At 34.3% G+C, this 17711-nt stretch overlaps 1 protein-coding gene across 2 annotated transcripts in view; it reads left to right on the forward strand.

Moving 5' to 3' along the window:
• LOC144967935 (ATP-binding cassette sub-family C member 9-like) overlaps positions 1-17711 on the forward strand; it is a 46484-nt gene that overhangs the window by 24456 nt on the left and 4317 nt on the right. For both annotated transcript variants that reach the window (XM_078905727.1, XM_078905726.1), the window contains exons 22-36: positions 4169-4319; positions 5176-5312; positions 6645-6794; positions 7207-7364; positions 8626-8695; positions 9396-9553; positions 10164-10256; positions 10846-10948; positions 12092-12202; positions 12753-12873; positions 13760-13893; positions 15262-15449; positions 15779-15882; positions 16388-16437; positions 17264-17413. In XM_078905727.1, the coding sequence (XP_078761853.1) occupies positions 4169-4319; positions 5176-5312; positions 6645-6794; positions 7207-7364; positions 8626-8695; positions 9396-9553; positions 10164-10256; positions 10846-10948; positions 12092-12202; positions 12753-12873; positions 13760-13893; positions 15262-15449; positions 15779-15882; positions 16388-16437; positions 17264-17413 (1878 nt within the window). The remainder of the gene's footprint in view (positions 1-4168; positions 4320-5175; positions 5313-6644; positions 6795-7206; positions 7365-8625; positions 8696-9395; positions 9554-10163; positions 10257-10845; positions 10949-12091; positions 12203-12752; positions 12874-13759; positions 13894-15261; positions 15450-15778; positions 15883-16387; positions 16438-17263; positions 17414-17711) is intronic.

Genomic DNA, 17711 nt, shown 5'->3' on the forward strand with positions numbered 1-17711 from the left:
ATACCATTTTTCTGACATTTGATAATTTATAAAATGTTTTTGTGTAAATGTCCCTGTAATATAATCTCATATTTCATTATTATTTATAATAGATAAATTGTTGAATGTATGTATGTTGCATAATCTCTGTAATCCTCATTTAAGGAATATTACATTTTTTTGAAGATGTCTGTTTCTTTAATTATTTAGATTTGCTTTGTCAAGCACTGTGTTGTCATACACTTATTTTGATAAGTTTATTATGTAATATAAAAGACTTAATAGCATTTTGAAAAAAAAGTTATCCCTATGGTTTTGCATCCTTGAAATGCAAGCCTTGATGCCTGTAGATAATGCATTCAGATGTGATCTTTTCTAAATGTTTATAATTGATTTGGTGATTTGAATTTATGACAAAGCAAGGTCATTTGCTGTAATGGCCTTAGCGGATTGCATTACATTGGTGAGCAAATAAGCGATTTCGCCTCACTGTCAGTTTCCAAGTCTGACCAAGTCAGGAAGTCATTATAAGCAGGGTTGTCAAATTTTATATCTTTATTTTAGATATTTCTTTATTAATGGTGAATAAGGAAAAAAAACAAACCTGTGGAACTGATAAAACATCTTTATATACAAGATAATGTTGGATCCTACGCCATTGTAAGACACTTTATGACTGACACAACTCTTGTCTGATAAGACTGCAACACTCAGACAGGGCTATTAGGAGGCCTCGTATTCTTGGTAAGATTGGAATTATAATGGAAGCGAATTGCTTATGTGGATGGAGAGAATGGATTTCTTGGTCATTTATTTCTGGATGGATTGAAATTGCTTTTGGTTGATTCAAATCATGATCATGTTTATCTCTGTGCTTCGTGCCTCGTTTTGCTTTTTATAAGAAAAGTAGTCCTTTGGAGCCATAAGGTCCATGGATAGGAGTTTATCCCAGTTTCTATAGCATGAAACAGACAATAGCAATAGCAACTTGTATCTTTCTTAAAGGCTCCAATGATATGAGTCCACACTATTTGACATTTTATATAGTTTTTGTAATTGCACATACAATATGCATAGTTAAGCTAGACTTTATAAATTGCTTTTGGGCATAAGTCGCATGTTTTCTCTTTCTGTTTCAACAATGCAGCCATAAAATTATAAAAGTTATTTCATTTTTTCAGAGAATGTTTTTATTTTTGTCACAACCGATCACGTTGTATATATATGATCCCATATTTCCACCAGCCCCATCAATTGTTTCAGAACAATTTCCAGGTAATTAACCACTCAATGACAACTGATGTATTTTTAGTTTTCTAGAAGATCTGTAAATATGGAGTGTGCACACAAATGGATGCTGTCACCGTTTTCTTTACCATCTGTTTTCCCATCATTTCCAATATTTGAGTTGCCTATGTATGTGTTGACTTTAAAAAAAAGTTCTTCATTGTCTTTGTAATCTTTGATTTAATGCAGAGGCCAAACAAATTTGTTTGTTGTAAGGTAAACCAATTTTAAAACTCTGGGATCAACTCATCGTATTTCAATTTTAATCAAATTTCAAAACTTTTATTATGGGTATAAGTTTTTTTCTATCTAAACAACAGTAAGGATATTTTAAGTGTATGTGAGATCAGCTAATTGGATGAGCAGACACAAAAACCAAATGGTCATGAATGATGGTAGTGCTCTCCTTAAATTAAGAGAAGATATATATTTTATTACCGTACTTTTAGCTCAAAGAGAAACTCTTAACGACCAGTTTACCTTCTTCATAAATTAGGATTTTAGACATAGACACTAGGTTTTTAGAATAGCTAGAAGTCAAAGGGGCAACTAAATAAAGAAGGGAAAAAAAGAGCTTTTATATAGCGCAATATCCACTAAACATGCTCAAAGTGCTTTACAAAAGGTCCCTGGCCAACAGCAACATTTAACATTTAGGACGGGACATGATGTCTGTTACAAACAATGAGAGGAATTGGCTGTGTGGCATTTTATTAAATCATGTTTTGGTCTGTTTCCTGTTGATATTTTATGTTTTATTTTCCTCTGTTCTAGAACTTTTACATTCAACTCTGGTCTGCGATGTTTTGGCATTTCTCAGTATTTATACTTTGAACAGTGTTTCGATAAACGGAAAGAGAAAATTAAATAACGTTTGGCCTCTTGGTGTGTGATGGAGTGGTAAGACTTAGGTTTTCACATTCTATTGTGTTGAAACTAATATTATTCATCTTCTATATTGTGAATTTTTGTTTTCTTTTTGGAGTGTTTGAGTGAGTGCATATATGTGTTTTAAGAATATCCAATTAAAAACCAAAGAATATACATACTTAGGAATGTGTTTTGAAAATGATTCGCCATCATTTTAAATATAATTTTAACAAATATTATTTTCTTCACTTTATCTTTCTCTCTTTTCCTTTACTGACTACCCCATGGTTCCAATGTATCTTTTATTTTTCTGATCTTGTTTTGCTTTCTTTTCTTTTTTTTTTCTCCCTATATCCAATGTTTTATCATATCAAAATAACTATATGTGGCTTTGAACCCACGTTTACCTCTTTATGGAGTCATTTGTATTAGATTCACAATCCTTTTCACAGTTATCAACATGACTATTAGACAGAAAACCAAAAAAAAAAAAAAAAAAACCCAAAAAACCCACAAAGAAATATGTTTTTGGTTCATTTTCCTGTGTTATGGTATTTTTCATCTGTTATAGACTGACATATTAGATATCAAACTTCTCAATCCATTTTCCATCCTATCTACCCTATTTTTATACTATTGCATTCATTTATTTGTTATTCTATTCTAATAATGGCTCTTCCCACCTCTCTCTTGATATAATCTCTTTTACGTATCATAATAAATTCAACATGATTAGCTGATATGATGAGTGCTTGGACTTTTATTTTTTTTTTTTTTGCTGCATGGCCATTTGTTTTAACAATAATAATATAATACCATTTATATAGCGTATTCTCGTAAAAACAAGCTCTGAGCTTTACAATATAATATCAATTTTAAGTGAACAGAAAAAAAAAATAAAAAAAAAAAAAAAACAAGTATTCAAATTTTAATACTAACTATATTACTGTAATGTATTGCATTTGACAACTGAGAAATAAAGTCAGCAGTTTTTATTAAGATAAAAACGAAACACACGCATTAAGTATAAAAGATTAGACGCAAATTTGCCGAGTGGCCACCATTCATAATCATGGTTAATCTGGGGTGTTTTATTTTTTCACTACAATGTAGAGGAATTTTTGAAAGAATCTGAGTAGAAGGCATTGAAATGGCGCAATATAGACTTGCCAACTATTACAACCAACTTTTAGAGTTGGCCTTGTAATCATCAACCCTGACTTAAGAAATTGTAGATATATTAGTTTAATACTTGTTTGATAGTTGATGAACCAAAGTTATCAATTTTATAAATCATTTTTGTCAATTTTAGAAAATTCAACTTGGCAGGTTTCCTAATGTGCTGGTACCATCCTGATGAGTTTGTGTCATGTCTATAAAATGGAAGCCTTGAAAATAAGCCATTTAAAAATTGACTGATCTTTTACAATAATATGTTAGGCGGTAGTTTGAAATATATTTATGTAATATGCACAACTTGCATGATTTAGTAGTGTAGTGACAATTAACAATTGTATAATTTTTCTGCTTATCAACAAATCGAAAGATGCACTAAGAACCCACATCGTCATGGTAATGGGTTATAAAATGTTTTCATTGCACATGTGGTCATGATATTGGTCATTGTTATATAGCTTAAGCACTATCTACGTAATTGTGATTATTAGCGCCTAACAAACAATACTAGAAATTACGATGTCTGGAGTAATTCAATTTATGTTGCAATACACATAAAACTTTCATAATTCAATAAGAATCGCTGCAATCCAATTTCAAAGTTCAAGAGTTGTATACAAGTTATTCATCTTTTTTGGTCCTTTATAAATTGTTATTTCAGGAGTGGTACCCCTCATAATTTGTTGTCTACCTTAGTGTTAATCTTACAATGTAGTTGTTACCATTAGTCTAGTGACAGAAGTTCAAGAGTTTATGGAGAACCAGTTCCTATGGCATGTGCAGGATGATTGAAAAGATGACATTGATTTCTATTCCATTAATCGTTGTTTCCATTTAATTATTTGTTAATTTCCAGTCCCAGCTGAGTGTTCCAGGCCTACAGAACATGATCCAGTCTGGTCGTAAATTGTCAGCAATGTCTGTTATGACAGAGGCCAGTAATGAGGGGGGTGGCGAGGAAGGGGATCAGCTGGATGATGAGGAACAGGCTTTGAAGCCCAATTCAGGTAAATAGTCACTGATGTTAGGGATTAAGATGCATTGGTAGTTGGTAGTGTCCTCTTTATTTAAAAACTTTCTAAGTTGTTTTACTCTCGCATTGAGGGTTTGCGATTCAAGCCCTGTTTCATGCATTTTCGTTATTATCTTTCGGCTAGAGTTATATTTTTATATAATAAAATCTGGCGTAAAATTTTAATTTTGAAAAAAAAAAAAAAACAAAAAAAAAATTATTTAGTAAAAATAAGAATTTATGTTGCCATACACTAAAGAAGAGGTGATCCTAATAATCTACACCTTTTTTGATCTTGTGATGAACAAAGTTGTAAATGCAATTATTAAAAATTATCAAGATCTTTTTGCAAAGTGTTTAAGTCTTTATTTGTATTTGTCTATACACAAAAATATCATCTGAAAATAATGTTTGCTTTGTACCTTGGATCAAATTTTTCTGTCCTAAAACTGTTCCCTAAGTTACTCCTAATCTTACCAATATTTTATTTGAGTCTGTTCCATTTACTATTACCATATAGGTGTTAATTGAAATAAATAAATGAATTTATCATTGAAGATAGATTATCAATATATAATATTTTGACTTTAATAAAGATATTTTATTTTAACAGTGTTGAAATACATGAAGAAATGTTTTAAAGCAATATATCAAAATAAAATCTCTTTGTTTTGCTGAAAATAATTTAAGGTGTTGTGAGTACTGTTAAATTTCTGAAATTAATGATTAGCAATCCGTCCCATCAACCAGAACAATTGGACCCCCCCCCCCCCCCCCCCCCCCCAATAACCTTCCTTGATTTAATCCAATCCATGCATACATACCTTCTATCATGCATCAACATCTCACAGATTCCCTGGATGAGAGAGACAAAGGGAAATTAATCAAGGCTGAACATCGAGAAGTTGGGGCTGTGTCAGTCTGGGTCTACCTCTACTATCTTAAGGCGTGTAGTTTAGTCATGTGTCTATTGACATTTCTAGGTCAGGTGGGTATCATTCTCACATTGAATTGTCTTATTCTTAATGTTTTAAGTTTTCAAGAATGATAAAATTCTTGTTATTTACTCCATGGGGAAATATGCCTTTAGGGTTTATCTCAGAGGAAAAAAAGACTGAGATAACTCTGGTATTGGTTGCTGTAGAGTGATGCAAAAAGAATTATACAAGAGTTCCACACTTTACCTTCAATAATAATGATTTCTTACGATTAAAGGTCACTGGTTTTTGGTGTGATGAAGTATGTCTTCAAAATATAATGACCTATCAACAATTCTTATAGGAAATTAGATCTGTCTTTAGGGTAGTTTTTACTTTTCAAGTCGAAATAATGGTTTACCATAAAAATTGAACAGAATTACATAATATTATTATGTATTATGTATGATTAAGATTTATGAGATCTCTTTGTACCATTATAGTTTATGATGTGCTATATCGATATAGATAAATCATTGAACAAAGTGGACATTTTAAAAATAGATTATTACAATAAAATTGTTGTCACTGTCTTTTAGAGGAAAAAAAAACTACCTACAGGAGACATCAAAATCTTCCACTAAATCATTATGCAGTGTTAACCTCACCTCGATTAATTTTCTGTCGATTTTTTTTTTTCTGGCTGTGTTGCTTACAATTTACTTTTTCTTAAGGCAGAGAAGAGAAATACAACCCCCTTCTCCATGACATGATATCTCTATCATTGTTTCTTCACTGACGTTAATTTGTAGCAACACATTGAAATGGAAGTTAATTTTTTCCATTAAAGGTGTGATCCATGACTTCAATCTGACATCATTAAAAAAAAACAAAAGTATTCCTTCAGAGCCATCAGACTCATTGAGCCAGAGTTTATCTCGGTTTCTATAGCATGAAACAGACTGCAGCAACCACTTGCTATCCCTTGGACAGCACTTGAGTCTATTGCAAAGTACCCTCTCCCAGATCTAACAGACTCAGCTATCCAGTCACTCTTGGATGGACAAGGGAGTCATAAAAAAATTATCTTGGTCCTTTTGCTTGTGAAGCCAGTGCTCTACCTACTTAGTTATTGGGACCCTCAATTTGGCTTCATGCATGGGATTAATTTAATTCTCTGATTATCGAATTTGAAGTGAAAATAATGAAATCTGCGCTAAATCAGCCTCCTTTCATTGAGAAGAATCTATGTCGTTTGATGATCTGAAAAAAAAAAAAGAGCTCAAATTTCTTAATCCGTATCAAATTCAATTTTTGCTCAGCGTTTTGTTTACCCAGACCAAATGCCAAATTGAGTTGATATTGGAGGTACACATGATAGAAATCACATTCCATGTCCACAGTTTGCCTACCACACACTGATGGTAGCCACCAATTTCTGGTTGTCCACATGGGCCAGTGAGTCAAGCAAGTTTGTGAGGAATGTGTCTAGACATGCAGACGATATGAAAACCACAACCAATAGAACTGTTGGGATTGATGGTGTCCCAGAGGTGAGGGGGGTGGGGGGGGGGGGGGGATAGAGGAACTCATGGTTATAGCTCTTGTACTTGGTATGCTAATTCATTGTCTCATTTTTCATCGTTATGTACTCATCCTCCTTCCCCCTTTTCCTTCATCAAAGGCCACACTCAATATTCCTTGACTTTGTTGCAGATAGATATGTTACACTCTCCAGTTATCATTACAATTTTATAGAGCATCATTATGATGACCATTTCAATACATCAGATGTCTTCTGCAAACTTTGACGTTAAGTTTTTATTTGTTTCCTATATACTGCAAAGCATTGATAGTTTCGATTCGTATTCAGCAAGACCTCAGTTGCATATCTAAAAAGGTAAAAGAAAGATTCATAATGAACCATTTGCTTTTGTAATTAATCATATTCATTCTTCATTCCAGTTCGACAACAGTCCATACTTGCCTACATTCATCTACCTTTCTATCAGTGCTGTAGTAGCTGTTCTCCTGGGCTGTCTGATAGCCTACCATACAGGATATGTGGGCTCCAAAAACATGTTTCTGCAACTGTTGGGATCTGTCATGCATCTACCCATGAGGTCTGTGTTCGATGAATGAATTGATGGATGTTTTGGTGGATGAATGGATTGGTGGTTGGATAATCATTTGAATATTTTGATGGATGGATGGATGGATGGATGGATGGATGGATGGGTAGAATGATGGATTGGAGGATGGATAGATATGTTTATGGATGAAACAATAGGCTGATGGATGAAAAGGATAGAATTGTAAAATAAAAACCAATAAAGCCAATTATTTCTTAAGCAATGTATATTTATTAATGGAGATACGCTTATGATAACCACGTCTTGAATTATAAGCTGGAGCTAAAATACAGTGACACTTTTATACAAAATTTAAATAGTCTGATGGGGAGGATATCAGTTAATCAATTCTAAATGAATTCAAATAAAATCAAACAAGACAATCGTAATATCAAGCTTTTGATGTTAATTTTAACATTCCACCAATGTTTATAGAGATATCTACTGCAGTCTGCTTAAGACAAACTCTCAGGGACCAGAAAGAAAGTTTATTTCATCAGAGGTTTATTTTATCCTCAACTCAAGGGGAACAACGTTTCCGCGATCTAAACATCTGCTTAATCTATTTGTTGTCCCCTTTTAATGAATACATATCTCCAGAAAGATGGTTCAGGTTCCTGTTAAGCTTGGATAAACTAAAAATGATTTTCAAAAAATACTATTATTTGTTGTTAGGGCTATATTTCACAATGCATCATGTATCAACACTCATCTAGTCTAGGCTAATTGCATGATGAGTGCCAGTCTCGTTCTGATCATGAGCGTGTGTATGGATGACACAATGATGAGGGAAAGTCAGGGATGATAAACAAAGGCACAAACCATATGTATTTTAGTGAATACCTATGTATGTAGTACGTTCTCTGGTGAATTTTTCACACACTTTGCATTTGAATATATACAGACTTTGTTGTTTCTTGATTATGGCAAATATTGTGCAAGGAGATGGAAGGGAGGCAGGGATGGGGAGAGGGATGATTGAGAGACTCCTTGTCCATCTCAGCCATGCAATTCATGCAGATAAGTTTATCTTATCTGGACTAGGTCAAGGATGGGGTAGTTCTTCATTGTTTTAAATAACTAATGATTTAGAGCATAAAAATCGGGACCAGCCTCAGGGTTTATTTTAAGCAAGAGTTTATCTTAACACAGTTTGTTTTAAGCGGACATCAGTGCAGCATTACATATTTTAACTTTTTTAAAATATATATATACATTCAAATAACTTTCTTTTTTCCCCTCTTTTCATTAGATTCTTTGATACCAACCCCAGTGGCCGAGTCATAAACAGGTTTTCATCGGATATCACCAACATTGATCAGGTCAGAGAATCAAAGAAAAAAAAAAAAATAGGCATCAATTTAGTTGTACAAAAGATGCCATTTGCTGTTTATTATTATCTTGAGGCATCTACATTATCCGATGATTGATTTTCTCATATTTATTTTCTTCTTTCAACCTATCTGCAGTTGCTCCTACACAAAAGTAAACCCGTGTATGAATGGCTAGATGCTTGAATTTCTTCCAGAGACGGCACAATATGTTTCTTATTGAATTATGACTAATAGTGGTGCTCCTCATGGTTGTGATTTATAATATGTGTCATTCACAATGTATACCAATAAATGCACTGAATGTATCTTTGATAAAGTTTACACTGGCACTGCTCTATTGTAAGGCTTTATAATAAATGAAAACGAAAAAGGAGCAAAAAAGATATTGCCTGTGATGCCTCTTTTATTATAGATGCTTACATTATCTACTGTTAAGGCTTTCTGTGTCAACAGGGCTTTTATAAAACACAAAGCTAGCTGTTGTTTCTTTTGTTTATCATTGACATCTTTATTGTAATCATCACCATTGTCACTAAAATCATCATAATCATCATCATTACAAAATGTTGAAGAATACCCATCTAAGAAATGAACTCAAATTCCAAAAGTTTCTTCATTGTTTTATTTTTAATATATATCTGTTTTTAATCAACTATCAATACCAAAATGTAATTGAATCTCATTCCAGAGAATTGCCATTAACCTCGAGCAGTTCCTACGTTGTATGTTCTTCACTCTGTCTGCTGTGACTGTCAACTGTATCATCACCCCTTATTTCTGCTTCGGGGCCTTGCCATTCTTTGTACTCTATTATGGGATACAGAGGTTTTTTCGGGCTACCAGCAGGTAAGATGTATATACATTTGCTTATCCTCGGCCATTACTTGATGAACTCTGACCCTTTGCCTAGTGTTCTGACACGTGTGTTATTTATTGATGTTGGAAGAACTGATGCTTGGATAAAGGAATAGCACAACAGATAATTACAATTCTCAATAACCAAAATAGACTCTTTTGAGTTCACCAAATTTGTTCGATTTTCCAATCATATAAACTCGAGAGGGTTAAACATGTAATTTTTTTCTTCTTCATTTAAACTGATTTATGAAAGCTGACTAAGTTGTATTGTGGATGCTCATTTAAAAAAGAAAAAAGTTTGTTTTAGAAAATATTAATTTCTTTCTCTTTGCCTTTCCACTTGAATAATATTAGAAATATCGGAACAATTTATGACTTTCTAAATCACTTTTGAAACAAAAATGAAATTACTTGCATTAAAAACAAAATGTCACACATCACTCTCTAAAACTGGTTACATGATAATCGAGTGAAATGACATTGAGAATAGACTATAATGATAAACATAAACTGCTAATAATCATTGGTATTTTTATGCAATACAATAATCATATTATTTTAGAATGAATTCATTTTTTGTCCCATAATATCCGAACAGAGAACTGCAGAGATTGGACAGTGTGACCAAATCTTTTGTCTTCTCTCATCTGTCTGAGACGATTGAGGGCTTGGAGACTATCAGAGCATTTGGGTGGGTATCCTGTCATCTCGATCTGTGAATAAATAACTTTTACTTATGATTTTCACGACATTCGTCTCAAAAAGAAAAATGTTTTTATATTTTTTGAAGAATTGGTACAGTAACTAATCTTCATTTGTTTTCCTGGCAACACAAGTTTAGCTTGAGTATCTTCTTAAGGTGCTGCCTGCTGTGGTGAACACAGTCTGCTGTGATATGGTGATTGTTGAACAACCCCACTACCACATTATCTCATTCATCTGTAGTGTTTCATTCATCCTGTTTTGTTGATAAAGGGGAAACCCGAAACATCCATTTTATCTGTTTTCGTAATTAAATTGAAGCTTTCATTCAATTTCACATTGTTATTCATTTCTTCAGGCTTCGAGCAGCAACATTTACATACTTCAGCCAACAATAGAACAATACAGTATTAAACAGTAATATAAGTAACGTAATGATCTGGAGAAATTTAAAGGAAAGTAAACAAATAACCTTGTCCTCAAGTATGGAAATAAGTATATTGGTAATTATAATTATAAAATAAACCTGTGGCTGCCTGGTTTATTTGATTGATCGATACTGCTGTCTTCCTTACCAGAGTCCAATCAGAATTCAAGCGTAAGGCCTTCAAGTCCATTGATTCCAATGTCACACCCTTCCTGTTCATCCAAACAGCAAACAGGTGGCTTGGAATCCGGCTGGTGAGTCATATATACCTTAACCTTCTCCTTAGCAACCATAGGAAAATCGTCACATTCGTTACGATGAATCCAACATTTTTCTCATTGAGATGTCTTTTGTACGTCACAAAATTTGAAGACATTTTATGTTATAGTTATGAGAACTAAACAAAATTATGTATAGCATGTTCCAATCCCCTTTGGGTTCGTGTTTTAAAATCTTATATTATGTTGTGTGCTAATGACGTTTTGAGGAAAATCCATGAAATGGTCAGTAAGGAGAGAGTTAAACGACATATAGACATCCATATGAACCTAGGCCATGAAATGATTATCCCATTGTGGCCAGAATTTCATGTGTTATTTAACTTGACAGCTTATCTTACCTTTTTTTTAAATGAGCTCTAAGCAGCGTTGCAATTGGGCTTCATTGTAGCTAGTGGGGTGCATGTTTCCAGTTTCTGTTTCGAGTTACACAAGACCAGGTTTTGAAAGATGGTTTGGAAACCGAACATCTCTCTGGTCGAAACTCGAAACCGAGGCAGGCGTTGGCAGTGGGCTAATAGTAATTAATATACTACCTAAATTTTGGCTATAGTCAAGTAGGTACTACCTATTGAAATAACTGTCTCATGACACAGAGAGATGTCTACATGACAGATACCAATTTGCGGTGATGTCAGATCCTACCTCTCACTTCCAAGATGTTTTTGTTGTTTCCCCATTCCAGAAGATGGATTTTAAAAATAAATGCGAGTTGCCATGTTGACTTTTTGTTTTGGTTATCTCTCTTTAGTTTCAAGAACCGGTTTTGAGAACTGTGGTGCCGCTGGAACTCGAGTTTCGCGAAACTGAACTGGTCGAGACCACCCAACACTAATTGTAGTCTGAGTAGGATTACTATTATGGCTCACTTAGTGAAGGTGGTCAGTTTTGCAAATTCAAGGCGCACTTGACTGACAGTCAGTGAGGCTGGTTTTGTTCAAAATGGGAGAAGTTTTGAAGTATTATCAGTGAGCATAGCGTAAAATAGGATATGTTTTTTTTTAGAGAAAATAACAGGATGTGATTATGAATTGAATTGGATATAATATAAACTGTTTCATTAAAGAAAGAATTTCACTATGATTATACGTGAGCTAATGTTGTCTTTATTGATCCCAGGATTTCATGAGTAGCCTGTTGGTGTTTATTGCTGCCATAGTCAGTCTGAGTGCTGCCAGCTCTTTGTCTAGTCCTGCCCTTGTTGGATTGTGTATTGCCTATGCACTTATGGTATGTATGGTGTGGAATGATAGAAAATTATGTCCTTGGAATTAAAATGTCATTAAATTTTTGTGCTTTTTCAGGTATGATTTTATCATTTGATAATGAATGCAATGATAATTTTTTTTAAAAGGTTCAGAATAGTTCGAATTGTAAAAAATGTTCATCGTAATTTTTATTATTTTTATCATTTTAATTGCCATTGGTTTAAAAACTCATCTGAAATATAGAGATAGCACCCTTACATTTGGAATATACAAGGGATGGTTAACCACTGACTTCTTTTCTCTACTTTCATTGTTATCAACCAATCAAAACGTAGTAAATTTCAAAATAAAATAAAATATTTTGTTTAATCGATAAAAACAAAAGTAGGACAACGTGTATGCAGTCAACTGCATGAGAAAGATAGTCCATAATAAACACTTGTACCAAATTATTGAAACCAGTATTGGACTAGATATTCTCATCTCATATTTATTTGTTCATGTCTAATCTTCATTATCTTATCAACCCTGTTTTCTGTATCTGTACCACATTGCTTCCCATTTCTGTTTAGGTGACAGGCCAGCTGAATTGGATAGTACGCACATCTGCTGAGGTGGAGATGAGTATGAATGCTGTGGAGAGGATTATGGAGTATACAGATGAACCCATGGAACCTAGCATTATAGGAACAGGTAGGATATACTCCCTTCAAACCAATTACTAGTGGGTCTTTATTTCACTCTAATCCAACATTGTATTTTAATTTTACAGTTTTAAGTGAGGAGTGACTTTGAGCTTCAATGTTGCTCCCTTGGGCCCATTCTTTTGGAAGATGACTAAGGACAGTCCACGACTTAAGTAACAGATCTCAAACATTTGCTTCTTATTTGACCATACCAAGGAAGTCCCAAACTAAATCTCTGCAGTCGATGCAGTTTGTAGACGACCACAATGTTTGTGGAGACTGCATCAGTTCCAGTAAAACACTTAACCCACCTTTGAACTGTCCGAATGCCAACACACAAGTCACCTTAAACAAGTGTCAGCCGTTCATGAATGTTTACAAGTGCACATCTCTGCAGTAAGGAAATCAATTAGAGCAATTTGATGCATAATTCCTTTTAAGTGGTTTCTTCGACTAATAGGGGATCTTTCAGATAAGATAATCTTAAAACAAAAAATAACAGCTAAACAAAATTTGGCGGCATAATGGAAGAATAAATTGCACATATTATGATGTATACCTAGTGCATTCTAGTGTGTTCAATACATCCGGAAATGTCCGGTAGGTGTCAAGCTTTTTCAGCCATGCCTAATAATAGTAATTATTGGTATTTGAAAGAAAAAAAAAGAAAAAATTGAGCTTTTTTATATAGCGCAATATCCACTAAACGTGCTCAAAAGTGCTTTACAAGGGGCCCCTGGTTAACAGCAACACTTAACATTTAGGATGGGACATGACGCCTGTTAGGCGATATTACAATTCTTTTCGGACAGAGACAACGCTGTTAATGTTCAGGTACTCATTTTACACCTGAGTACGTTGAAAATAAAATGATATATAAATACATATAACAGGTCCAGCCCATTCAGTGCCAGACTCGTGGCCCAGCAAGGGACATATAGAATTCCAGTCAGTGACACTCAGCTACGACATTGACTTGGAGCCAGTGTTGCATAATGCATCTTTCATCATTCAAGGAGGAGAGAAGGTGAGATGGGGAGACTTCAAAGTCACATACAGTTTAACAGGTTGTTTTAATTCTTATAAGGGGTCCCAATAGCTCAGTTGATAGAGCATTCGCTCCACATGCAAAAGAACTGAGATCGATCCCGGGCGAAGTCGAGATTTTTTTATGATCCCCCCCCCCCCCCCTGTCCACCCAGCAGTGATTAGGTAGTTAGGTCTACAACATCTGACAGAAATTAATTTGCAATAGACTAGCATCCTATCCAAAGGATAGCAAGCAATTATTATTATCCCTTTCATGCTATAGAAACTGTGGTAGACTCCAGCTCCATGGGCCAAATGGCTCTGAAGGACTACTTTTTTAAACTTATCCTGACAACATTTTATTGGATGTGAAATCATACGTTTCTATTTGTGACCTATCATCTGAAACTGGTTTTGTCAGGTGCACTGGAATCCAGAAAGTGGATTTATAGGTTCAAGGTTCAACAGTTTATTATAGGCCTTTCCTGGCCAATAACCATATGTTTTTCTCTGAACAAATTATATCGTCATCAACGACGACACCACAACAACAATAATAATAATGATAATGATAGTAATAATAATGATTATAAGAATAAGAATAAGAAGAATAATAATTATAATAATGATAATAATAATAATTGCGGTAAAACTGGCCCGAAATGTATAAATTTGGTTTTTGTCACTTTAATAAGCTATGTCGGTTGACTTCAATAAAATATTTAAAATAAAGTAGGCCAAGTTTCATATTTTGGGCGATAAAAACAATTTTTAATGTCTAAGACATCCCGACATAATACAGCCTTCAGGCTATGGGTCACAATTTTTGCCTTCTTATTGTTTTAAATGCAAGTTGGGACATTGATTGCAGGCAGTTTCTTTTTTTTTTTTTTCTTGGATTGTTTGATAGATCTTTTATGGGTTGGTGTTTTTTGTCTATTGTTTGTTTTTGCTTCTTCTTTTTTTTTTTTTGTTTTAAAAGAGAGCAGTTACTTCCGTAGAAAGCTTCTGAGTTGCAAGGTTACTACCAAGTGAAATAAAAATTTAATTTATATATTTTTAAATATCTGCTGTAAATATTGAAAATCTGATATCATGTGGATATTTGACCCCTCGTCTCAAGACGGTATTAAGTCGGGATGATTAAGATGCTGAAAATAGAATTTGTAGCCAGAAATATCAGACTTAAGTTGAGTTTATTTGCTTTATAGAGGAGAAGGAATATCATATTTTACTCTACTAAATACCAACGTTTTATATTTTTGACCTGTTTAACTATAATTTGACTTTTTTAGCATCTGCTCCATCTTGACATAATACCGTTTTGAGGTGTTGGGTCACATATTTCTATTTGTATTTCCACCAGATTGGAGTTTGTGGCCGTACAGGAAGTGGGAAGACATCAACCACATTGGCTCTTTTCCGTCTGTTGGATATGATGGACGGGACCATCCTGATCGATGATGTAGACATCTCTGTTGTGGACCTGGCCAAACTACGGTCCAGGTTGGCCATTATTCCACAGGAACCCATTTTATTTAACGAGTCGATCAGGTAAAGCTTTTTCGTCCTGGCTTTCTGGGTTTTTTTGCCCAGTCAATAGATTTTTTTTCAGCTCAAATCTGTTTCAGATGTTATTTTAGTTTCTGGATAAGAAAGGGGCCTGTTTACAATGGAATGATCTTGTTGCAGTGTATCATACATTATTTGAAGTTGACTCCTTACTCTTATTAATATCATTTTAAAGAAATTCCTTAAAATTCATACATTGGAACCTTGAAATCTCAGGCGACAGGACCAGGGGTAATCTGGACAATTTTGAGAAAATGGTGAGAAAATGTGAAAGGATAGTTTTTGAGAGGTTTGAATCATTTTCATTCCAGGTTTAATTTGGACCCCAATGGAAAGCATTCGGATGAAAAGATCTGGACAGCCCTAGAACAAGTACAAATCAAAGACACCGTCTCAGAGTTGCCAGGACAACTTGGTGAGATCTTTTTATAGTCTCACTTTCTCTCTCTCTCTCTCTCTCTCTCTCTCTCTCTCTCTCTCTCTCTCTCTCTCTCTCTCTCTCTCTCTCTCTCTCTCTCTCTCTCTCTCTCTCTCTCTCTCTCTCTCTCTCTTCTCTCTCTCTCTTCTCTTCTCTCTCTCTCTTCTCTCTCTCTCTCTCTCTCTCTCTCTCTCTCTCTTTCTCTCTCTCTCTCTCTCTATCTATCTATCTATCTATCTATCTATCTATCTATATATCTCTGTGTTGGACATACACACACCCATACACACTCACTCATTTCTTCAACCTTTGAACGCTTTGTTAACTTTTGTTCACTTTGTTTAAATTACTGGTGCTGTTACAATTATCATTACCACCACCATTGTTTTATTATTTTTCTCATCATCATCATCATCATCATCAACATCATCATCATCATCATCATCGTCATCATGATATTATAATGTTACTTATTAGTGTTTTTACTGTCTTCTATTTCCAGATGCAATGGTTGTAGAGAAGGGAGATAATTTAAGTATGGGGCAAAGGCAGGTAAGTCTTTATTGCATATATGTGTTTCAACAAAAAGAGATACTCACCAGATATTGCTGGTGAAGCAATCTCAAATATTGCAAAGACATAATAACGTGTGTAACACGAACATTTGTTAAGAATGAGAGCTCAATGATAACTGATCACATCTTAGGATCGCCACAAATGACATCATGACATAGTTTGATGTGTCTTTTATCTCCCGACAGTTTAAGCTTTGGGAATTTTTCACAAAATAGCAAATAGCCCTCTCTACTTTCTAAGGAGGGTAAAACAGAACTTTCTCTCTCTCCTCTTGTCTCTGTCTTTCTGTCTTCCTCCACCCCCTCTCTCTCTCTCTCTCTCTCTCTCTCTCTCTCTCTCTCTCTCTCTCTCTCTCTCTCTCTCTCTCTCTCTCTCTCTCTCTCTCTCTCTCTCTCTTCTCTTCTCTCTCTCTCTCTCTCTCTCTCTCTCTCTCTCTCTCTCTCTCTCTCTCTCTCTCTCTCTTTCTCTTTCTCTCTCTCTCTATTTGGGTTATTTTATTTCTAGTTAGACTGAACTCCTAGCAATACATGATGTTAACTTGGTCAATAATATAATCTTTTCACATTTTCAACCTCATGTATCTGATATGTTTTATATTTATGTATTTTGTTTATGATCATTGTAAAAGTTATGAGTGGCAAAGTGCTCATTGTGTAATTGTTTAAATAAGGGGTACAGTGTTAATATCACCATCTTATATCTTTTTTTGTAAAATAAGTAAACAAAACAATCCATTGGAATAAAAACAATATATTGTTTTGTAACTGGCATTAACAGTTTATTTTCTTCTCCTTTCCTCAAGCTTTTATGTCTGGCCCGGGCTTTTCTTAGAGATTCCAAGATTGTGGTGATGGATGAAGCGACGGCTTCCATAGACCCTGTGACCGATGTCAAGATACAAGACATTATACACAGTCCACTTTTACACGACAGAACTGTCATTACTATCGCTGTGGGTACCTCTTTGATTCATTTCCCTCAACTCTCTAAAAATCAAATTTCTATTATATTGAACCTAAGTGTTTATCTCATGTTCTACTACCTTGTGCTTTTATGTCATAATGCTAATTACACTGCTCTGTGTAAAAACTAAAATTGGAGATACCATTTAAACACACAACTCGCAAATGTTTAGGGTTGGAGTATACACAGATTTATTTGGAAGAGGAAAAGAGTCCATTTTTGATAACATACTCCTACAAAGAAGGAATGTGTCTGTCGGAATAACTTCAGTACCTTCAAGGATATTG

This window comes from Berghia stephanieae, chromosome 3 (genome assembly GCF_034508935.2).
Source record: "Berghia stephanieae isolate SIO BIC M18660-M18661 chromosome 3, UCSD_Bste_1.3, whole genome shotgun sequence".
NCBI lineage: Eukaryota > Metazoa > Mollusca > Gastropoda > Nudibranchia > Aeolidiidae > Berghia > Berghia stephanieae.